At 44.2% G+C, this 25,409-nt stretch overlaps 1 protein-coding gene across 4 annotated transcripts in view; it reads left to right on the top strand.

The window, feature by feature from the left end:
• Nucleotides 1-25,409, top strand: part of LOC147012453 (large neutral amino acids transporter small subunit 2-like) — a 56,604-nt gene that overhangs the window by 5,686 nt on the left and 25,509 nt on the right. For 2 of the 4 annotated variants that reach the window (XM_085856709.1, XM_085856710.1), the window contains exons 2-3: nt 2,498-2,702; nt 7,996-8,147. In XM_085856709.1, the coding sequence (XP_085712835.1) occupies nt 2,498-2,702; nt 7,996-8,147 (357 nt within the window). The remainder of the gene's footprint in view (nt 1-2,497; nt 2,703-7,995; nt 8,148-25,409) is intronic. The other 2 variants (XM_085856711.1, XM_085856708.1) reach the window with 1 other exon arrangement.

The following is a 25,409-nucleotide window of genomic DNA, read 5'->3' as shown; positions in this document are numbered from 1 at the left end:
GAACTTGCTGTTTGTGTACCTCCACCATTAGCGAGACCAAGGAATACTCGACAAGCCACTACATCACATGATTATTGTTTGGCCATTGGCAATTCAAGGGTGGGCCGTTACGATGTTTGTTTCTTTCCCTCCACTACCAAACTCTGGAACTCTTTACCTTCTCACATCTTCCCAAACACTTATGACCTTCCCCTTTTCAAAAAGCAAATTTTTTTTACTTCCTAAAAAACTCTTAAACTATTCTCTCTTTCCTTACTTTTCTATTAATGCAGTTCCTTTATTTTAGGCTTGGCCTCAATTCGGACTATTTAGTCCGTGATCATCCGGATCCGTCCACAACTTTTTGAGATATCATGCACACAAACAAACAAACAAACAGAAAGGGGTGAAAGCATAACCTGCTTCACATTCGGTGGTGGAGGTAATAAATGATGCAAATACAATAATTTTACCCACTCCCGAAATATGTACCCACGAAACCAAGGACGAAGCATGAGATCCTTAATTATCCTATGCCTAAAGGCCTCAGACATACCACGTGAACTGCACAAAGCGGGTGAGGACCAGACAGAAGTGATTGCAGGCAAACCTGACAGTTTGGTGGTCGGATCCCACCAGTTCTGGTAGCTTTAACCAAACCGATCACTCCAAGGTGCTTACCCAACTCAGGGGTTGATGAGAGGGTGTAGCTTTCATACGGGCTGAGTTTTGTCACAAGTCGTCCACAACTTTTGGAGATACTTTTGGAGGTATAGTTTTTAGCCCTCTTCATGGTGAAGGATCAGTAAAAAAATTAAATAATTATCGTATCCAGATCTGGATTCGGATTTTCACCCAAAATTGAAGCAATTCTTCCGAGTGGCACTCCCAATCTGTCCACCAAGTTTCGTGTGAATCCGTTCATAACCTTTTGAGATAGTGTGCTATATATCGCTTTAGCCCCATATCTCAATGGTGAAGAATCGCTTAAAAAATTATCAGATCCGGATCTGGATTCGGATCTTCACCAAAATTAAGTGTTGCTGTCCTTGGCCAGTCACCTACACACAAAAAAAATCGTGTGACAAACAGACAGACAGACAAACAAATGCTACCGACCAACATACTTGGCAAAAAAAGTTTTCACCAAGTAACAAACCTGACTTGATAAGCAATGTCCAAGCAATGATCAACCAACATTGTTCCATGGAGATGTGGCTTTTAGTAGTTGGAGAAACTCAGTTTCACACCTGTCAGCAAAAGCACTGCATGGTGGAGCAAACTTTCCATTGGGGGGGGGGGAGACATTATGCTTTCTGTCCTATCTACAAAGTTAAGTGATTTTTCCCCTCATTCAGCACTAACATTCACGTGGCTATATCCCACAGTAATCGACACACAAGACCATACGAGGCGAACCCTAACCCAGGACCATCCAGGGCTAACTTTCATCCAGGACCAATCTGGGCTAACCCTAACCCAGGACCATTCAGGGCAAACCCTAACCCAGGACCCTCCAGGGCTAACTCGAACCCAGGACCATCCCACAGTAACCAACACCCAGGACCAATCTGGGCTAGCCCTCACCCAGGACCAACCAGGGCTAACTCTCATTCAGGACCATCCAGGGATAACTTTCATCTCGGACCAATCTGGGCTAACCCTCACCCAGGACCATCCAGGGCTAACCCTGACCCAGGACCATCCAACTCTAACCTTCACCTCAGACCATCCAGGGCTGACCCTTACCCAGGACCATCCAGGACTAACTTTCACCCAGGACTATCCAGGGCTAACCTTCACCTCAGACCATCCAGAGCTAACCTTCACCAAAAACCATCCAGGGCTAATCCTGACCCAGGAGCATCCAGGGTGAACCCCATCCAAGGCTAACCCTAACCCAGAACCATCCCATGGTATCCGACACCCAGTACCGATTGGGGCTAACCCACACCCACGTAAATTTGAAGGTGACCATCACCCACATTCATACATACAAATTAAAAAGATCACAGACAAATAATATACGGAATGTTAACCCATGTTGTCCGAGTCTGAAAGCAGTCATTTAGGTTCTCTCTGCCACTTTATGATGTGTTAACATGCAGTAAGCCAATACAAGTAATTCAATAAAATAAACTGGAATTTTGATGTGATATATGCGTGATGAGCCAAATGTCTTTTTACGTGTGTGAATTTCGAGCCTGGATGTGGTTCGGTATGGGATAGCCAGGATATAGTAGCTGTGTGAGGTCAGTTACCCTGGACGAGGCTGTGTTAAATGATGAAGATTAAATTTAATATATTTACAAGGAAATATATGTTTTTAGACATGATTGTATTACCAAAACATTTTTACATCTTCAGGATTTCAATGATAAATATGCTGCATATGAAAGAGGTTATACATATGTTGTGAAACTACATTTAGGCCTACATGTTGAAGATGGCTCATTGGTACAATATGGATTCACTTCCTTGTTTCCTTATGTCTCCCTCCCTCGATCTGTTCCTCAAGGAAACATCATTGGATCAGGAATTTTTGTCTCCCCTAAGGGAGTGATGGAAAATGCCGGCTCTGTGGGTCTTGCACTCATTATCTGGATCATCACCGGTATGATCACCGCTGTTGGTGCACTTTGTTACGCTGAGTTGGGCGTTGCCATCCCCAAGTCTGGAGGAGACTACTCTTACGTCTGTGACATCTTTGGAGGGCTTGCTGGGTAAGACCTGGATGTGGATATGTGATGCTTTGACCAGGACAAGTCTGGATGAGGGTGAGCACCGGATGTGGCACTGTTTGGGTTTGTGCTGGATGTGGATGAGTGCGGATTAGCATGAGAGAAGATGAGCCGTAGATGAGGTTGGACGATGGTTTGCGAGAGCTAAAGCTGTGTGAGAGTCAGTGCGAGGTTGAATGTGGGTTAGTTCTTGTACATGTTCAAGATTTCAATGATAAATACGCTGCTTGTGAAAGAGGTTATACATATGTTGTGGAACTGCATTTAGGCTGTGTGAGAGTCAGCGCTAGGTTCAACGATAGATAGGGCTAATCCTAACACAGCACAGGATGTAGCTGTATAAAGGTCAGCACTGATTGGGGTTGTGTTATTGAGGGAGGGACTATATATATATATATATATATATATATATATATATATATATATATATATATATATATATATATATATATATATATATATATATATATATATATATATATATATATATATATATCATTTCAGACTCACCCACTGGGGCCCACCGTTCACCCCGTCACAGCCCCCAGCACCAAAACTCAATTCTGAGGCTTTTGCCACCCAATATATTTTTTATAGTGAGTCACAGTTTTGTGCCCTCTCAAGCTTTGAAACGTTGTTGCAGTTTGTTAATTGAAAAAAGTACAGTTAGCGAAAGATATCACTCGGCTTGTACCTAAGTGTCAAAGGGAATAAGTCGTTGTTGCTTGTTCTTCCAACATAATGGACATTGAACCGATGAAGAGGCCCACCTCAACCAAATGGAGCTAATCTGGGGCATTGTTTGTCAGTTGCTGGCGGATGGCGTGAAACCCATGCTTGCGCTTTGACGCACTGTGCAAGGAAACCTATGGCGTGGAGGATGTTGACGTGGAAGTGGGTATTGTAAATGTGGTAATCCGTGGGCAAGAACTGATGGAGAGGGTCCTGCAGAGCAATAGCCGTGCACAGAAACATGCGCAGCTGGTCGCCCTGGCCAGCCAAGGCCATGCCCAAGAGGACCTGGGACGTCATGTTACAGCCGAAGCGATCTGCTGACATGCTTTATGACCGGCGTTTCTTCTTCCTGATGACCAAGATTGGGTTACATTTTATGGATCAACCATCACAGTTGCCATCGTTCAGAGACAAATTCTGGGCTTGCCTCCGCATGAACGAGAAAACGGACACGTCTGAGAACACCACAGAGTGAGCAACAACATAATCATTTCGATATAAACATGCCTTAGTATTTACTTGGGTGATAAAGGGAATAAATATCATTTAGAAAATTATCCATCATATATATATATATATATATATATATATATATATATATATATATATATATATATATAGATGTCAAATATGCCAAGACCACATGAGTGTCTCGCATGCGGATTCGAGCAAGTTGTATACCCCACCTGCACCCGTGCACACGAGCGGTGCTCTTTTGAATGCCAGTATGAGGATGTCTCCTTTGCCACACCACCAGCGTTGAAATACCAAGTCCAGCGATGAGCTTGTGGGTGCTGAAACCATGAACCGGCCACCCGAAGTCCATGACTTCTTGCAAAGTCCAGGAACTTTGTGCTATTCTGGTTCACAGTTCCAGACCGATGGGGACCAACACATGTCTCATAACCATCCCTATCAGTTCCAGTCAATGCATTGAAATCCCCCAAGACTAGAAGAGTATCTCGCCTCAGGCACTGATAAACCACAGACTCGAGCGTGGCATAGAATGCGTCCTTCATGGTTAGATCACTAACCTCAGTCAAAGCATGTACAGAGACCAGAGAAATGACACCCAAGGAGTGACAAATCCTTCGTCTCATAATGCGCTCGTTAACCGGTGTTACCTCAATTATCATTGGAGTCAACTTATTGAACACAGCTACAGCAACTCCTTGGGCATGGTAATCATTGGAGCGACCAGACCAATCATAGGTGTAACCACCCGCCATAATCTCGCCACAATCCGGTCTCCAAACCTCATCGAGTGCTGCATTACCGATGTTCAAACGCTTCAACTCAGATGATAACAGAGACAGGTGATCATCCTCTCTTAAGGATAGGACACTCCAGGCACCCACCTGAAGGGACCGCCTCAGGTTGACCCAAGAAGATCGCCGTCTGGTGAGCGACATCTCAGCCCCACTCTGCCACACACTACCGCAATCTGACCTGGGAAGTTTACACTATGGGTTTCCTCCTATAATCAAGGAATGGGGGTCCCACACTTTGCCCCAATCCCGTCATCCGGTGAGCTGCCCTGCGAAGGGAAGCTGCACAGGAGGTACTCCCACGGAGTGGGTTTTCAGATTTCTTTGCGTTTTTGTGTTTTGCGGAACGAAGGGTTTTACGGTGGCCAGAGTACAAATCCTGCTACTAACCAACCTCCTCATAAGAAATAACCCAACTGCAGGACGACGGCCGCAGACACAGTTGGGCACGAGATATGGATGGCCATTGGCTCACTTTGAGCTCCTCCTCCCTTTGAAAGGTTTTTTTTTAATCCTGCTGGGTGTCCATATCCAAACATCCTCCTCACCAGGAAACCTGGTGTGGGAGACAGTTTAGTTGCCAACAACCCGACCCATGAAACAGGTTATATTAGCACAGGTTTACATGGTACCTGTAGTAAGTCATAGATCTAATCTGACCTGACCTGACAGTGATAAAAGTTTGAAAGGTTAATTCTGAAGGGTTCTAAAGGGTAATTCTAATGGGTTCTAAAGGGTAATTCTGAAAGGTTCTAAAGGGTAATTCATATGGGTTTTAATGGGTCATTATAATGAGTTTGAGAGGGTAATTCTGAAGGTTTCTAAAGGGTATTTATAAAGGGTTGTAAAGGGTAATTTTAATGGGTTCTAAAGGGTAATTCTGAATAGTTATAAAGGGTAATTATAGGGGGTTCTAAAATGTTCTAAAGGGTGATTCTAATGTGATCTAAAGGGTAATTCTAATTGGTTCTAAAGGGTAATTCTAATTGGTTCTAAAGGATAATTCTAATAGGTTCTAAACTCTAAAGGGTAATTCTAATGAGTTCTAAAGAGATTTAAAGGGTAAGGCTGAATTGATGTGGGTGTGTGACAAGGACAAACTGATTAGGTTTTGGTGAAGATCCTGATCCAGATCTGGATACAATAACTTTTTGAGTGATTCTTCACCATTGAGAGATAGGACCAAAAACGATATTTTGTTATGGATTTGGAAGCCATTTACACACAAACAGACAGCAGTCCCCAAGTTTAGTTATCTCGATAAGTATGTGTTTATAGTTAGGGTCCTCTACCTGTGTCTAATGGGAATTACATGTGTGTGCTGCGAGTTACTTTTAAGTCAGGGTTTTTGCAATACAAATCGAGCCTCCAGCCAACCGAAACCATCACTCCTTCACTTCGCACATCGCGCCATTACACACGCGTGTCCAGCCACGTACGTGGGCGGAGTTTTCCATCGCCTCAGATCGAGACTCCGCCCAGGAAGGCAGTGGCGTGCCCCTTGTCCAATCACGCACAGAGGGTGACTTTCCCACGACACCCCGGCCAATGAGGGTGGAGATTGCAACAGAGAGCGACTTTCCCACGACACCCCAGCCAACGAGGATGGAGATCGCCTCAGATGGCGATTTTCTCACCCCGGACAAGAAAGAAATAAAGGAACGCCAGGCTGGGGAACGTTGGTCGTCTTGGGGGTCGCGGGTCTTGGTGCTGGCTAGTTCGTCTGTTCTTGGGTCATCGTCGTCTCTGGTTTTCTCCTTAGTCTTGGTTTTTTCGTGCATGGCTGGTTGGAGAGCGCGGTCCCTGTACTGGTGCTTGGTGCGGCGACGAAGGTGTGGGTTCGAGTCCCCCCCCCCCGAACCAGCTCGTCTCGACCAGACCGCATGAGGAGGAAAGGTGCCCGACCGAATTCTTACCCTCAGCTCGCCTTCCCTCCTGAGCTGAAGAGTCAAATAAAGGCCATGGCCACCATTTCTTTTGGGTGTGTGCGTGTGTGTCTCTGGGCCCAGTCTATAAGTAGCAATTGTTTAAGTGCCTTGTACATTGTAAATTGCATTTCTGATAGTCGGTTTAACTCTGCTCTTTTTGTGCCCCCCTGACGTATTATAAATAAACCCCCAATTGTTCAATGTACCAGCTCGTTGTTGTGCTTTCTATTATTGACCCAGCATGGTTCGTGCTTGAGAACCAGTAAGCCGATTGGGCTGTAAGTTGTCGTTTGGACCGACGGACTTTGGTAATTCCGCTCGGTGAACACCGGACCGAGGTCGCTAGAGCGACCCGGTTCGACATAGTCCGTCGAGGATGTGACTTCCCCTGTAATTTGATGACGTGGGTACTTAGGTATATTTAAATTTGGCTATTAACCCTACCCCACACCGTCAGAGAATTGGCGAGCACAGTCCTTAAGTGACCTGTGACCTTTGGAGTTATCCAAGGGTTACGACCTTGCAATTCCGGGTGTTCGGTGGAGACGACCCTACTGCTCCACCTAGCGGTCGCTCCTCGCCACCGACCCCCGGCCCACAACAATATAACACGATATCTCAAAAAGTTGTAGACAGATTCGGATGAAACTTGGAGGACAAGTTGGGTGTGTGACCCCGACAAATTGATTCGATTTGGGTGAAGATCTGAATCCGTATCTGGATACGATTATTATTTAATTTTTAAACTGTGTGAGGGTTAGTGCTGATTTGGCTGTATGAGGGTTAGTGCTGATTTGGCTGTATGAGGGTTAGTACTGATTTGGCTGTATGAGGGTTAGTACTGATTTGGCTGTATGAGGGTTAGTGCTGATTTGGCTGTGTAAGGGTTAATACTGATTTGGGTGTGTGATGGTTAATACTGATTTGGCTGTGTAAGGGTTAATACTGATTTGGCTGTATGAGGGTTATTGCTGATTTGGCTGTGTAAGGGTTAATACTGATTTGGGTGTGTGATGGTTAATACTGATTTGGCTGAATCTGTTTGCTCTGGTTGAACCTGGGTGAGTGCTAGCTCTCGGTAAGTCTGGGCTAGTTTTACCATGGTTGATGTTTGTGGAGCATTCTCCAAAATGAGGTTGAGAGGAAGTTAGCCATGGGTCAAGGTTAAGTTTACCATGGAAGTATTTATTCTTAGTTTTGCAGAAATATGACCAAATACATTGAATATGATTCACGACTTGCTATCACATTACCTTTTTTGGAAAATAACTTTTGTCTACAAGAAAGGCTCCACTTCTTGTTCAGAGAATATTTCCTTTTTAACCCTCATCTGTCTGATCTCAGGTTCCTGCGGTTGTGGTCGGCACTGCTGGTGATCTATCCTACAAACCAGGCCGTGATCTCACTCACCTTCTCCAACTACGTCTTGCAGCCGCTCTTTCCTACATGTCCAGCTCCGGAAGTGTCCTTGCGGATGCTGGCTGCCCTCAGTGTCTGTGAGTGTCACATTGACTCAATGACGAGCAGTTGGACAAAATGATGGGAGTTTGGACACAAAGGGAACTTTACCACAACAATAGAGATTTTGGCATAACGCCGGCCAATTGTGGGGCAGTGTTGGCCAATTTTTCACACTGATGGCCTTTTAGTCACAGAAATGAAGGGTGTTTGGCACAACAATGGATATTTTTGTGACAACATTGCATATTTTAGTACGCCTGATTAATGTATTGTCATAATGGTGGCCATTTTGACATGATAATAAGCAATGAGCAATGGTCATAGTAAAAGGATATATGACAGGAGAACTGCCATCATATTTCCATAAACACAGGTATAAAGTAGAACGACACTCGGAAGAGAGTATATCCCCCACGAGGCTGAGCAGTTTACATTTTGTATCCCACTGATATGCTGGATCTGCATCCAGACCTGAACCAAAATCAAATCAACTTGTTCTCGTCACCTAACCAACTCACCCACCAAGTTTTGTCCCACTCCGTCCATAATTTCCAATTCTGGTTTTGGGGAAATGGCAGCTTCTCTGAGGGGTTTTTGCCAACTTTCTCAAAGTTAAGTTTCCGGTCGTTATTTGTCCCGTTTTAACTGCTTATTTTCTCACCTACATGTTTACTGTGTGTTCCAAGTTCGGTTTTGTTCAAAATTCATGCTATTTTGTGAGTTTTCGTCGACATTGTCTTACCGGGTTGCTTGAGGCCTACCCGTCCTTCCCCTCTCGATGTACAATAGTTTTTATTTGTATTCTCTCCCTATTACCTTCAATTCCTATTTTCCCCACTTTTCCCAACACCCCCATCTATTCCTCCCAACTACACCCTCTGTTTCTTGACTTGTATTAAAAAAAATTAACAACAACAAAAAAAACCAACAACCCTTTCTCCCTCCATACCCACAAGTACCGATCCATCTTCTTCTTCTTTCTCCTTCTGCGGGCACACCACCTTTCTTCTACTTGAGCTGACCCACTCTCACCATTACCTTCACGATTTCTTCTTACAACCAGCCATTCCCAAATCTTACCTAATCTTCAAAAATCCATCAAAAAAAATTTCCCTTGTATCCTTTCTAACTACACACCTCCTGAAACCACGTGTCTCTCGACCCTCTTCCTGGTACTTTTCATCGATCCATCAGCTTCACTCTGCATTTACCAATCCAAATTCACCAGACACCTCCACGATTTCACTTCAACCTTTCCTTTTTTCCGAATCATATGCAATCCCTACTTAAAAAATAAATAAAATAAATAAATAAATTCACTTTTAACTATGCACTTCCCGTAACCACATGATCTGTTCCTACCCTCTGTGTTTACCGATCCAAATGCACCGTTCACCTCATTATTTTTTCTTCAACCTTTCCTTTACCTACTCTTATGCAATCTCTATCAAAAAATAATAATAATAATAATAATAATAATAAAAACGATCTCTTATAATGCTTCATCTTCCTCTTTCACACGTGTGGTTCTCATTACTGTATCATAATTCACTACTCTTCTACTATTTAAACAGACTGCTCTCAATTCTCAATTCGACCTTTCCTTCATATCTTGTCTAAAAAAATCCAACTGTTACAGCGTTTCTTCTCTCCATTCTCTTAATTCGCCTTTCTTGCATCCATCAAGGAATGTCTTTAATCGCATATCTGAACTAAAAATAAAAAACCAGTTTGCTATGAATGTTCGTTTTCCATCAATCATCCTTTTTTTTCCAACTTCAGTGCCAACTCACTCCTCTCACCCCTCCCTATCAAAGCAACCATCACACTCTTTACCCTCCAAGCTTCCACTTCACCTTTCTCAAAAACTCCCCCCTCACCTTTCTCCCTCAACTCTCCCCACTCACCCTTCTCAAAGTTGCCCATCCCCCTCACATCCACAAAGCTGCCCCATTCTCCTGCCATCTCTCCTCCATCTCATCACTCCACCTCCTCAAATCCTCAACTGCCTTCTGTCCCCTCTCTTATTACTCGCCACTGTACCTCAACCCAGCACCACAGAGCCTTTTCTCCTCCTCATGCAGCCCCCTCCCCTTGCTATTCTGCAATCCCCAACACTCTTTCAACAACTCTCCTTACCTCCCCCCCTCCTCCCTTGTCCTACCCTCCCCCTCCCCTCCCTCTTCATTAACAGTGTGGACCTCAAATATCCGGGGCCTTTGCTCAAACCTGACAGATATTTCCATACAAGTTGCCACTGACAAACCAGACACAATCTGCCTAACAGAAACTTTCCTCCCTCAAGACGTCTCTGACTCCCAAGTATCTCTCCCTGGTTACTCCCTCCTCCGGTATGACAGACCTGAGCCTCGTCCTGGTGGAGGAGTTGCTCTCTTCATCAAAGACTCTATTCCTCACTTTCCATGCACTGCCCTCACTCCCCCACACCCCCAGGAATACCTCTGGCTACGGCTTCCCCTCCACTCCCACCTCATGTTTATATGTGTGTTTTACCGTCCACCAAACAGTGATGACTCCATCTACATCTCGCTCTCCGAAAACATGAACCAACTTCTATCCTCTCATCCCAACTCTCTCTTCCTCATATGTGGCGACTTCAATTGTCATCGTGCTCGTTGGCTGGGTGTGGGTACCTCTCTCACCTGTCATGGCACTTCAGCAATAGACTTCTGCGACACATTGGGACTGACTCAATCGGTCAACTTCCCGACCCGGATCTCAACCAATGCTACTCCATCTCTTCTGGATCTGATTTTGACAAATTTCCCTGAAAACATCTGCTGTTCTTCCTTCTCTCGAATCGGTTCTTCTGACCACTTGCTTGTCAAAGTAAACATCTCTCTGGCTGTTATTAGAGAACCACCTTAGCACCGTCGAGTCTGGCATTTCACTCAGCCTGACTGGCAGGGTCTCAAAGCAGCCCTCAAACTTCGAGACTGGTCTCCCATCACTACTTTTTCCAACATCGACTCATCCTGGGAATTCTTTCAAAGAAACTTGTTCTCTCTCATGTACAGATTTATCCCCTCTCGTCTTCAGTTTTTTTTTTTTTTTTTTTTTTTTTTTTTTTTTTTTTGTATACCTTGGTCGAGGCTCGTATGAGAGCTAACACACAACTCACAGCAAGGAGGCATGAGACAAGAGGGGCGGGAGTGGAAGGGACAAAACATTGGGGAACAGAGACAGGTGAACTGTTGAAGGGAGAGGGATGGGGATGGGACGGGGAACATGGCGAGGGGAAGATGGACATTAAAGGGACTTTCAGGAAGGAAAGCAGGAGAATTGAAGGAAGTGGGCTTGGGTGGATTATCGGGGGTAGAAAAGATCGAGGATTTGGATGGGGGAAGATAAGAGGTGGTGGTGAACAGCTGTTTTGAAGGCCTGGAGGGAATAATGGGATTGGACAGAGTGAGGCAGTTTATTCCAAAGGTGGGAAAAAGAGGAATGAAAGAGTGAAGATGAGCAGTGATTCGTGATTTTGGTAGTTTTACCAGAAGGGGTTGTTGGCGGACCTTGAGCGCCCTGTGGAAATGTGGTTGGGACAAATCACAGAGAGAGCAGGGGGCAAGGCTGGAGAGGAGTCGGTAGAAGACAGAAAGACCACCGACCAACCTGCGGTGATTGAGTGAGAGGCCCAAAGACTCAGCTTCATTGCGGGAGATGCCAATGATCTTAAAAGCCCTGGTTTCGACAGCGTGAAGTCGAGAAAGGTGGGAGGCAGGAGCACCAGCCCAGAGGGGAGAGCAGTACTCCATCAGGCTACGGACAAAAGCTTTGTAAGTGGTCAGGAGCTCAAGAGGGCCGAGGAAGGACTTTGCACGACGGAGGATTCCCAGTCGGCGACTGGCTTTTGAGGCAAGGTTGGAAATGTGACTTTCCCAGGAAAGGTCATGGCAGATAGTGAGACCCAGAAGCTTGAAAGAAAAGACTTCTTCCAGAGGATTGTTGAGAAAGTGGATGGGGGGTTTTGTAAACGGTCCTTTCGAAGAGACATAGTGAGAGTGTGAGATTTGTCTGGATTGAAAGACATGTTCCACGTGTTGGACCAGTTTGTGATTTTATCCAGATCTGCAGTGAGCGAAGAAGCTGCTGCTTGCCGGTCTGAGGGATGACAGATGGTACGGCAGAGGGTGGAGTCATCGGCAAAGAGAAATAGAGGATTTTCCAGAGAGTCCGAGAGATCATTGATGAAAACCAGAAAAAGAACAGGGCCCAGAACGCTACCTTGAGGAACTCCAGCCTGCACAGGAAGAGGGGATGAAAGAACTCCATTTAGGGCCACACGTTGACTGCGACAGGAGAGGAAGTCTGCGAGCCATGAGTGGAGATGGCCTTGAATACCATGGGAAGAGAGTTTGGTGAGTAGGGCAGGGTGCCAGACTGTGTCAAAAGCACGTGATATGTCCAGGGATACGGCTCGGATTTCCTGTCTGGCATTGAGGACCTCCATCCATTGATGGGAGAGCAGTAGCAGCATATCTAGGGTAGAGTGACCTGGTCTGAAACCAAAAGTTGTCCTTCAAGCCTGGTGTTGGCGCAGTGGTAAGGGCAGTGGCTTGGGACCCAAGAGGTCCTGAGTTCAAGCCCCGTTGGGACACTGAATTAATATATGTATGTATGTATATATATATATATATATATATATATATATATATATATATATATATATATATATATATATATATATATATATATATATATATATATATATATATATATATATATATATATATATATATATATATACCAAGTCGAAAACACCAGGGGGTTGACTCAGCCTGCCATCCTTCCGAGGTCGGCGAAATGAGCACCAGTTGTACTGGGCTCGGTGTATGCCCCAGTTAGAATAGGTGTACCATATCCCTGTGTGTCGTAAGAGGTGACCAGGGTTGCGTCAGGAAGGGCATCCGGCGTAAAAACCTATGCCAAATCATTATGCGGACAACAAAACGAATTTCCATACCGGATCGGTCGAGGCCCGGGTTACCAACGACCGCCACCGGTACCGGTGGTCAGCAGGGTACCAGTGGAAATTGTGCTACTGCTGGGCAAAGGAGGAGAAGGAGACGGGGAAGGCGAGTCCGGAGGCAGTGGGAGAGGGGGAAGGGTAGAAGTGTGGAGGTGAGAGTTGGAACTCTGAATGTTGGGACGATGACTGGCAAAGGGCGAGAGTTGGCTGATATGATGGAGAGAAGAAAGGTGGACATACTGTGTGTACAAGAGACCAAGTGGATGGGGAGTAAGGCTAGGAGCATTGGAGGTGGTTTCAAACTGTTCTACCATGGTGTGGATGGGAGGAGAAATGGTGTCGGGATAATCCTGAAGGAAGATCATGTCAAGAGGTTATTGGAGGTGAGGAGGGTGTCTGACCGAGTGATGAGTGTGAAGTTGGAAATTGAAGGGGTGATGATGAATGTCATCAGTGCATATGCCCCACATATGGGGTGTGAGATGGAATATAAAGAAGATTTCTGGAGTGAGTTAGATGAAGTGGTGGAGAGTGTATCCAAGGATGAAAGAGTGGTGATTGGAGCAGATTTCAATGGACATGTTGGGGAAGGGAATAAAGAGGATGAGGAGGTGATGGGGAGGTACGGTCTCAACAAGAGAAATGTGGAAGGGCAAATGGTGGTAGAGTTTGCAAAAAGAATGGAAATGGCAGTGGTAAACACGTATTTCAAGAATAAGGAGGAACACAGGGTGACATACAAGAGTGGAGGAAAGTGCACACAGGTGGATTACATCTTAAGTAGGAGATGCAACCTGAAAGAGATTAGTGACTGTAAGGTTGTGGCAGGGGAGAGTGTAGCTCGACAGCATCGATTGGTGGTCTGTAGGATGACTTTAGAGGTGAGGTTGAGGAAGAGAGCGAGGGCTGAACCAAGGACCAGATGGTGGAAGCTGAAGGAGGAAGACTGTTGCGTGAAATTTAGGGAGGAGGTGAGACAGGCGTTGGATGGTGGTAAAGATGGGTGGGATGATTGGGCAACGACAGCAGAAGTTGTGAGGGAGATAGCTAGGAAGGTACTTGGTGTGACATCTGGACAGAGGAAGGAAGATAAGGAGACTTGGTGGTGGAATGAGGAAGTACAGGAAAGTATAAGGAAGAAGGGGTTGGCGAAAAAGAAGTGGGATAGTCAGAGAGATGAAGAAAGTCGGCAGGAGTACAAGGATTGGCGTCGAAAAGCAAAAGAGAGGTGGCAAAGGCCAAGGAAAAGGCATATGACGAGCTGTATGAGAAGTTGGATACAAAAGAAGGGGAAAAGGATTTATACCGATTGGCAAGACAGAGGGACCGAGCTGGGAAGGATGTGCTGCAGGTTAGGGTGATAAAGGACGCAAATGAGAATGTGCTGACGAGCGAGGAGAGTGTGTTGAGAAGGTGGATGGAGTACTTTGAGGAGCTGATGAATGAAGAAAATGAGAGAGAGAGAAGGTTGGAAGAGGTGGAGATAGTGAATCTGGAAGTGGGGTGGATCAGTAAGGATGAAGTGAGGACTGCTATGAAGAAGATGAAAAGTGGAAAGGCGGTTGGCCCAGATGGTATACCAGTGGAGGCATGGAAGTGCTTAGGAGAGATGGCAGTGGGGTTGTTAACCAGATTGTTTAATAAAGTCTTGGAAAGTGAGAGGATGCCGGAGGAGTGGAGATTAAGTGTACTGGTTCCGATTTTCAAGAATAAGGGTGATGTGCAGAGCTGTGGAAATTACAGAGGGATAAAGTTGTTAAGCCACACCATGAAGTTGTGGGAAAGAGTAGTGGAAGCTCGGTTGAGAGGAGAGGTGATGATCTGTGAGCAGCAATATGGGTTTATGCCAGGAAAGAGCACCACTGATGCGATGTTTGCTTTGAGAATGTTGATGGAGAAGTATAGGGAAGGCCAGAAAGAGTTACATTGTGTGTTTGTGGATTTAGAGAAAGCTTATGATAGGGTGCCAAGAGAGGAGTTGTGGTATTGTATGAGGAAGTCGGGAGTGTTGGAGAAGTATGTGAGGATCGTGCAGGATATGTATGAGGACAGTGTGACAGCGGTGAGGTGTGCGGTAGGAATGACGGACCGGTTTAAGGTTAAAGTGGGATTGCACCAAGGATCGACTCTGAGCCCTTTCCTGTTTGCAATGGTGATGGACAGGTTGACGGACGAGATCAGACTGGAGTCTCCATGGACGATGATGTTTGCGGATGACATCATGATCTGTAGGGAGAGGAGGGAGCAGGCTGAGGCGAGCCTTGAGAGGTGGAGGTACGCACTGGAGAGAAGGGGAATGATAGTCAGTTGGAGTAAGACGGAGTACATGTGCGTAAATGAGAGCGAGGGTGGTGGTATGGTGCTGGTGCAAGGAGTTGAGGTGGGGAAGGTGGATGGGTTTAAATACTTGGGATCAACTGTCCAAAGTAACGGAGAGTGTGGGAGAGAAGTGAAAAAGAGAGCGCAGGTAGGATGGAGTGGGTGGAGAAGAGTTGCAGGAGTGATTTGTGACAGAAGGGTAGCTGCAAGAGTTAAGCGGAAAGTATACAAGACGGTAGTGAGACCAGCTATGTTGTATGGTTTGGAGGCGGTGGCGCTAACAAAAAGACAGGAAGCAGAGCTGGAGGTGGCAGAGTTAAAGATGCTGCGATTCTCGTTGGGAGTGACGAGGATGGATAGGATAAGAAATGAGTGTATTAGAGGGACAGCGCAGGTAGGACGGTTTGGAGACAAAGTGAGAGAGGCGAGATTGAGATGGTTTGGACATGTGCACAGGAGGGAAACAGAGTATATCGGGAGAAGGATGTTGAAGATGGAGCCGCCAGGCAGGAGGAGAAGAGGAAGGCCAAAGAAGAGGTTCATGGATGCGGTGAGGGCGGACATGCGGGTGGTTGGAGTGTCAATGGAAGATGTGGAGGATAGAGCAAAATGGAGACAGTTGGTCCGCTGTGGCGACCCCTAACGGGAGCAAGCCGAAAGAGGAAGAAGAAGTCTTCAGTTGTCCTACCCTTCATCCCGCCCATAGTTCACTGAAGCTTGTGGCGAGGCAGTTGTCCTGAAACAACTTACCTTTGCCTCATGGGAAGCAAACTCAACTGAGGGGAATCTCAGTTCCTTCCATAAAGCTCGGAACGAGTGTGTATCTACCCTCAGGAGAGCCAGAAAACAACATCTTTCTCATCTCAAGTCTGAACTTTCAAACCTCTCTCCCTCCTCAAAATCCTGGTGGAGTCCAATCAAATCTGTTTCTGGGGTATGTTCCCCTCCATTCCCTCCCTTACCTCAAATGGCCACACTGCTGATACCGCACGTGAAAAGGCTGAATGCCTAAACTTGATGTTTGCATCAAAATCTTGTCCAAAACCCATTGCTTTTCGTACCCACCTTACCCAGTCGCACCCAACTGTCCCTGCACTCTGTGTCCATTTCTCCTGACAAGGTGGAGAGCTTACTGTCAAACCTTGACTCAGATTCTGCAACCAGTCGACGGCATCAGCCCACGTGTCTTAAAAACCTGCTCCTCTGCTCTTGCTCACCCTCTCTCTGTTCTATTCACCCTCTCATTTGCCCAAGGTCATCTGCCATCTGCTTGGAAATCAGCAAACATCACCGCCCTGCATAAAAAGGTGAAAAAACAAATCCCTGCAACTACAGACCAATCAGCCTTCTCCTAATCAATCATCAGCAAGGTTATGGAATCAATCATCGCTTCAGACATCAAATCCTTCCTCTTCTCCAATGGCTTGATTTCCGATCATCAATTTGGTTTCAGACCAGGTCACTCTACCCTGGATATGCTGCTTCTGCTCTCCCAACAATGGATGGAGGTCCTCAATGCCAGACATGGTCTTTCTCTCTTCTACCAGAAGACTGGTCTCCTCTCCAGTCTCCCCCCCCGCCCCCCGCTCTTTCTGCTATAAGTCCCCCCCCCCACCATATTTCCACAGGGTGCTCAAGGTCCACCAGCAACCCCCTTCTGGTAAAACTACCAAAATCACGAATCACTGCTCACCTTCACTCTTCCATTCCTCTTTTTTCCCACCTTTGGAATAAACTCCCTCACTCTCTTCAATCCTATTCTTCCCTCCAGGCCTTCAAAACAGCTGTTCACCACCACCTCTTATCGTTCCCCATCCAAATCCTCGATCTTTTCTACCCCCGTTAATCCAACCCAAACCCACCTCCTTCAAATTCCCTGCTTTCCTTCCTGAAAGTCCCTGTGGTGTCCATCTTGTTTACCACATGTTCGCCGCCCCATCCCTCTCCCTTCCACAGATCCCCTAATGTCTCTGTTCCCCACTGTTTGTCCTTCCCACTCCCGCCCCTCTTGTCTCATACCATCCTTGCTGTGCGTTGGGTGTTACCTCTCATACGAGCCTCGACAATGTATCCAAAAAAAATAAAATGATAATAATCATAACTTTTTGAGATATCGTGCTACATGTCGTTTTTCACCCGAGCTCTCAATGGTGAAGAATCAGTACAGTTTTGCAGGAGAGATTCCTTGTATCCCGACATGGGGCTCGGAAAGAATATGAACCTACTTTTTTTTTTTTTTTTTTTTACAAGGTCAATATTCATAGAATACCTAGATCATTGGAGGGGTGGTGGGGGGAAACAGACCAACAACAGGGTAGAGGAACATGACAGAGGTGCACTTGGAAGAAGAATGGACAAGGGGAAGAATGAGAGCAAGGATGTGCAGGACACAGGGGGTGAACAAGTTGGATGCAAGTGCAAACACAGCAAGAAGGGGGCTGAAAAATAGAGAAAGAGATAACTGGGTACGAACCAGAAATGAACCAGAAAGGAGAGTGAGGGGAGACTTGCTCATGGTGTGGCCAGTGGTCGTGTGTGGTATTTCTGTGTGGTGTGTGGTGCCATGGCCGACCTGGAAGACAGCATGTATGAGTACCTGCTTCGGTGGAGTTGGCTTCTTAAGGACAAAGTGTACCCCGACCAGTCATGCACTATAGGATGCGCTCCTTGATGTGCTCCCAGTGTTTCTCAGCTTCACTGAGACCGAGGTCCTCTCCACATTTGTGAAGAGAACAACAAAGCGGCTTCTTCAAACTCAATGACGTGGGATAATCGGGTCTCGCGGAAGGTTCCGTGTGTGTGTGTGTGTGTGTGTGTGTGTGTGTGTGTGTGTGTGTGTGTGTGTGTGTGTGTGTGTGTGTGTGTGTGTGTGTGTGTGTGTGTGTGTGTGTGTGTGTGTGTAACTTGAATGTCCTCTTTTGTGTTGAGTGTTCGTATTTTGCTCTGTCCAGAAAACGAATGTAAGGGCCGAAGCTCAAGGGAATTACATTCTGTATTGGGGTTGAGTTAATAAGCTGTAAAATTTGATTCCGGTCTCTGTAAACCGAGATGTTTTATGAATGTACGTACGTAATATGTGAACAGTTAAGAAAACGTGTCGTTTAGATGAAATGGGTTTATTTTTTCCAATCCTGGTAGAGGTGTACGTTCCTTTGACTCATGGACCTTACACGTCCTCAGTTGGAGATGTTAAATTCTTTAAGGTATGGTTGGTTATCCAATCACGAGGAGGTAAAGCTGCTCAACCATTCTCAAGGGACAACGTGGTGAAAGTTCATTGTCTCATTGAGACGGAATATTATTCGCATTTATTTCATAATTTGATGCAAACGAATTGTGCTTTTGTAAGACGAAGATGTAATAGTAATGAGGAGGGAAGTGATTTTTCCTTCTCCTCCGTGTCCTTATCTTTGTGCACTGATTACATGTCTGTTTCCAACCTTTGTACAATTTGATTGTGTGTATCTGTTTGTTTGCGACCTTTGCCCCCTCTGTTGTTCCTGTAACTCTCCCCTTCCAGTTCCATTATCTGTACAGTTTTCTTCATTTGCGAAAGCACACAAGTGGCAGATTAATCACCGGTGGACAAGTAAATGAATGATCGAGCTTGAAGGCTCCTCAACTCATCCTTATCTCACTTCAAATGTTCTGGAGCTGCAGTTGGACCTCTGTCAGTCTGTCACCCGATAGCAATGGCGTCGCCTGTTTCTTTATCTGAAACGCACTCGAGAGTTCATAGAACATGATACCCCACGCAGTGTTCAAGTTTAAACTTCAATCTTAATAAAATAATGATTTTAAATTTTAATGATCTTTTTAAAAATTCTGGAAGTTTAGCACTATTAAAGCAGTCTTATACACCACCTTTATACACCTTGTCCAAGTACTGCAAAACTGCAGGTTCTTGGAAGTGACAAGAAAGTGATTTGTGCTCTACATTGTTAAAATATATAATTCAATATTAATTTTAAAAAAGATTGTAAAAGTCATATAAATAAATTAATTCCGGGTTTTACCGCTGTTGACGCGATGTCCACGACCACGACCCTCTCTAACACGTTAGATTTGTTCTTCATACCTGTTGTTTGTGTCCTTTATATCGTGGGTATGAGCACTCTCGGACTAGCCTTTGTCCCATTGCAATGCCGACTGAGATGTTAATGGAGCTAATTAAGCATCATCTGGTGCTTTATGACAAAATAGGAGTCAGGTGAAGGAATGGAAGGTTCATCAATGGGGATTGTTGGAACATGACCCTAAAAGCACTGGAACAGGTGATACATGACTCCAACTCTTTGTTACCAACTCTGAAATCTCATTTCACCTTGTTTCACCTCATTTCACATCCTCATTGAGACTCACAGACAGGCATGCAATATGTTTTAATAAACACTACACATGCCTACCGGCCACTTTGCTGAAGGGGTTAATCAAAGGATAAGTTGTTGTGCTTCACAAACATATTGCATGCCTGTCTGTGAGTCTCAATGAGGATGTGAAATGAGGTGAAACACATAAACAAGGATCTTTTACAACACATATTAGTTGTCATTGTGGCTGCCGTTGTTGGAACCGCTGTATTGAAGCTCCAGGTCCTGCTTCTCCTTCTTCAATCCCGGAAAGACAGGCTTTTAAAAGAGGCACTCTCTGTGACTAAACAGACACATTTTTTTATTCCAAGTAAATCTATTGTTGTGATTCTGTAAAAACCGCATGCCTCCAGGGCAATGGCACACAACATACAGTGATCCCATGGCAGTTATTTCAATAGTAAGTGTATTCGGAACTCCTTCACTTAGACCTCTTATACCTCTTTAATCTTCAACCCCTGCAGTTCTTCCACTCCTTTGCTACACCATTTCTCTCACATGAAACGTGCAAGCAAGCACACACACCAACTACTAGTAACCAAGCAAGCACACACCAACTACTAGTAACCAAACAAGCACACATACCAACTACTAGTAACCAAGCAAGCACACACCAACTACTAGTAACCAAACAAGCACACACACCAACTACTAGTAACCAAACAAGCACATGCACCAACTACTAGTAACCAAGCAAACACACGTACCAACTACTAGTAACCAAGCAAGCACACGCACCAACTACTAGTAACCAAGCAAGCACACACACCAACTACTAGTAACCAAGCAAGCACACACACCAACTACTAGTAACCAAGCAAGCACACACACCAACGACTAGTAACCAAACAAGCACACACACCAACTACTAGTAACCAAACAAGCACACACACCAACTACTAGTAACCAAGCAAGCACACACACCAACTACTAGTAACCAAGCAAGCACACACACCAACTACTAGTAACCAAGCAAGCACACACACCAACTACTAGTAACCAAGCAAGCACACACACCAACTACTAGTAACCAAGCAAGCACACACACCAACTACTAGTAACCAAACAAGCACACACACCAACTACTAGTAACCAAGCAAGCACACACACCAACTACTGGTAACCAAGCAAGCACACATACCAACTACTAGTAACCAAGCAAGCACGCCGCGAGCTCCTCATTTGCGCCAATTTTCCATTTCGCCTCAGACCTTCATTCCGCTCACCAAACGGTACCATGATCACCACAACAACTTCATACAACTACTAAAAATCCCCGCAACAACCCACGCTTACATTTTCATTACAAACGCGACATTTACTCACAATCTCGTCACAAGGAACTTCCACCTCTTCCCCACAACGCCACAACGTGCTCCTGCTACTCCACAAGCACCTCAACTGCCAGATATAGTCCGGGAGCTAACAGAGATTTGTACTACATCTCGAGTACAAAAGGTTTGAGAGCTAAAGTCATTAGATGGTGGGGTGGGGACCTCCGAATGGGCATTCTTAAGTTTTCCAATTGGTGCATTACGTAGGGGGCGCTGCTTAAAGTAGCCACCAAAATCCGTTGAAATTACATTTTGAGTACATGAATCAAACTGGTGCCAAGAGTTTAATTTTGGCACTGTGGTTACCGATATGTAATTCTTAAGTGACGGATTTGATGCAAAACCCATTTAAGAACGGCCTAAAGAGGGTGCTATTTTTTATCACATTTAAAACACATCTCAAGTACATCAACGAAACGTTGTGCAAATATTATTTTGACCTTCATAATAAAAGGATCACTAGTTCTTAAGTGATCATTTTGGTGCAAAACCAATTTAAGAAGGTGTCAGATGCAAGTACCTGTTTTCGTGATATTAATATAAGATCAATACAAAGCAGGTGAAACAAAGGTCATTTCTTACCGAGTAGCCCTCTGGCTCTGGGGCAGCATGCTAGAGTTACCACATGTCTGACAACTTAGTCTCGATGAATATTGGTTTTCCAACATAGCAGAACATTGTCACTTTCATGGTTGTGACAGTATTACTGGATTATTTTGAATACGTTGCCTGATATAGCTGAAATACTGCGAAGTAGGGCGTTGAAATCTAATCAATCGGTCAGTTAATCATATCGCATACATGTATTCACAACTAAACCAGTGACATCTGTAAAATTCCATCAGACATAAAGCTTTTCATCATATTCTGAATTAAGGCAAATTCTGATAAATTATGGTTAAAATCCTATTTATGTTCTCTGTTAACATCATAAGACCATCTATACTTTTAAGACATGAAAGATTTAAAACATATAGAAGGCATAGAAATTGGAATCTGATAGAATAGAAGAACAAAGAAACTATCAATTTTAACTTTTCTATCAATTACTTGTATTTAAATAACAAAATCAAGTGTGACATGTAGATATGGCACCGATACATGGGAGGAGAACGAGTGATCAGTAAAAGTATTTGGACCTTGTCATTTTCCCAACACATTCAGTGCATATGGAACAAGCATCGTGAAAAATTAAAAAATAAAGTTTTTCTACTTTAGGCAAGAGGAAGTGCATCCACTAAGCTACTGTTGTAAAACACTTGTATTGAATTATATGTTGCAAAGGAACACTTACATGAATATCTTTGAAGTCATTCTGCTCTTTGGAAACAAAATTTTTGTCATGTATCAATTCTTTTGATGTCCATATCTATATGATGCTAAATTTTAAAATGATATCAGTGTATCCCGAAATCTTATGAGACAAAACATTAAAACTGCTGATGAGTCATACGCATACAGCCAGGCAAAAGTTCTATTCCTATACTGTGAAGATGTCCACAATTATGAGTTCACTAGTAGTTATTATTATTGGTATAATTATGCCTCAGTCTGCCTGTCTGTTACAATATTCTAGTTATCCTCATCAGAACAGTTATCTTCATATGATGATGCTATTTCAGCTTCGTCATCTGCCCTTGCGTTTGAATGCAAATGAGGCAAACTCCTCTCACTAAGGTCAGATGGTCTATCTCCAGGAACTGAGGTTGTTGATGTAACGGCTGTGAATTTCTTGTCGCAGGCTACATGATACCCATCATTCTCATCCAGGTTCTGAGGCAAGCTGACAACCAAGTCATAGATCACTGATTTCAGAAATTGGGGTTTTACACACCTTTTCTCAGCTGCAGCCTGCACAGTACTCCAGTTCTTGTCATCGAATGGAAAAACATCACAACGTGGTGTCTTCTCTGAGGGCTTTCCGGCAATGTGGAGAATACAATGCCTGGATGCAGGAACATCGTTGTTGGAAGGATCAGATGATTCCATATCTGTTTCACTGGCCTATCAGCTGAAATGAAATTAAATTCATAAGCCATAACTAGCAAAAATGCGCTTCAAAAACATGTTATAAAATCCAAAAAAGTTGGGATTACATACGACACAATACCAGTATCACCAGAGTTTATCAATACTGGTGTTAATTCTAAAATGATAGATAATGGGATGAGAGACATCTGCAGCTCTGTGGCGGAGACTAATAAGTAGTGCTGTTCACTGACACCATTTCTTGTATTACTGGTAGAAAAGATTTACATTATTATTAGTGAATATAATAATAATAAAGAAAGCGAAAACAGTCACCTTCAACAAATGTTACCTCAGTGCGTGGTGATGCAGTCAAGAATGGGCCAGGGATCCATGAATTGTAGGCTGAATTATGGGATATACTAAACCCCTTTTCGTGGACAATTCGTCGATTTAACCACAAGCCACAATAAGTTATTGGCTTCGAGTCCCTAATATATGTTATCTGAACTACTCTAACTCGAGATAAAACTCACCTCTCAGTTGTAAAATATCTGTAACTACTACATTCAGAATGATGAAATGAGAATCACAGCACCAACTATGCTGCACAGCTGATGTACATGTATCACCAACACACCGACACAGTATATATGACGAGTCATGGAGGCCCACAAGTGATTCTTCATCTTCCATGCAGTTATCTAATAGTTTAATACCTGTAGCAAATGTTGGTTCCTGAGTACACCAATCTTACTTCCTCCTTCACAGGAATTTGACCATAATTGATATTTGAACCCTTCTTAAATGGGGTGTGCACCAAAGGGGTCACTTAAGAATTACAAATCGGTAACCACAGTGCCAATATTAAACTCTTGGCACCAGTTTGATTCATGTACTCAAAATGTAATTTAAACGGATTTTGGTGGCTACTTTAAGCAGCTCCCCCTACATAATGCACCAATTGGAAAACTTAAGAATGCCCATTCGGAGGTCCCCATCCCACCATCTAATGACTTTAGCTCTCAAACCTTTTGTACTCGAGATGTAGTACAAATCTCTGTTCGCTCCTGCATTAATACTCATGGGACACTTACCACAGCCTCGGAAGACACGGAGGAGATGTGGATCAGGTTATTTCGGGGTATAACTTGAAGTGCGAACGTGCGCTGGAGCTCCTTTAAATAATGGACAAATCAAGAGAATGACCGAATACCAGGAGGTGAAAAATGAGAGATCATGAGATCTTGACAGCTGAAGAGTGTCGAAATGACATCACCAGTGATTATTGATAAAGAAATAATAAACTCAGATTTTAAATACCATCGACAGGGAATGTCTACTATAAATGTGGATGTGTGTGTGTATTTGTGTATGTGTGTGTGTGTGTGTGTGTGTTTGTGTGTGTGTGTGTGTGTGTGTGTGTGTGTGTGTGTGTGTGTGTGTGTGTGTGTGTGTGTGTGTGTGTGTGTGTGTGTGTGTGTGTGTGTGTGGTGGGGGGGTTGCATATTTTTTGTCTATCAATTACGTACGTCTATTCATTAATTACGCACTTACTAGCTTGCCTGTTCGAAGAACAGAAAGCTATAGCGATACCCCCAGCATGAGCGTGAGCGTGAAAATGTTGTTTTTGGTGCAAGTTATTTAGAAGCTTGCCATTCATTTAATATGTGTACTAGGATGCTGATATTTGGCATGGAGGTTCCTTTGGGGTATATTATTGATGTAGTGAAGTTGAAATTTAAAAATGATTTCAAATGTTTAAAATTTTTGACCTCTTTTGAACTTAACTTTTTTGTAGCACATCAACGTTAAAGTTTTTGGTGCAAGTTATTTAGAAGCTTGCCATTCATTTAATATGTGTACTATGATGCTGATATTTGGCATTGAGGTTCCTTTGGGGTATACTATTGATGTAGTGAAGTTAACATGAATAATTCATGTTAATAAGGATAATTAACATGAATAATATTTTCAACAATAATAAGAATAGTCGTATCATATGGCAATAATACTAACGAACATATAATCCCCACGTTGTCCCCAATCACATCTGGGCTTGGTGAAAGGCAAGCTACTGCTCAAGCAGTACAGCAGGGCGGGTATGCAACAAGATTGTGAAGACCATTGAAAATTTGGTCCATCGGACCAACGGACCCACTAGTTACCACAAACGAACTACAATTGGAGGCAGTCCAGGGTTTGGTGACGATGCTGAAAAGAGCCCTCAGACCAAAACTCTGAGAACAACAAAGCTGAACAGCTTGGTCCATGAACTGGGATCCCTTACCGAAGTGGAGGTGAATATTTTGAGTC

The sequence above is a fragment of the Eptatretus burgeri genome, chromosome 15, assembly GCF_056783735.1.
Source record: "Eptatretus burgeri isolate ZD-2024b chromosome 15, Ebu_testis_v1, whole genome shotgun sequence".
In the NCBI taxonomy this organism is placed as follows: domain Eukaryota; kingdom Metazoa; phylum Chordata; class Myxini; order Myxiniformes; family Myxinidae; genus Eptatretus; species Eptatretus burgeri.
The sequence above is the reverse complement of the archived record's forward strand: the minus strand, read 5'-3'. Positions and strand labels throughout refer to the sequence as shown.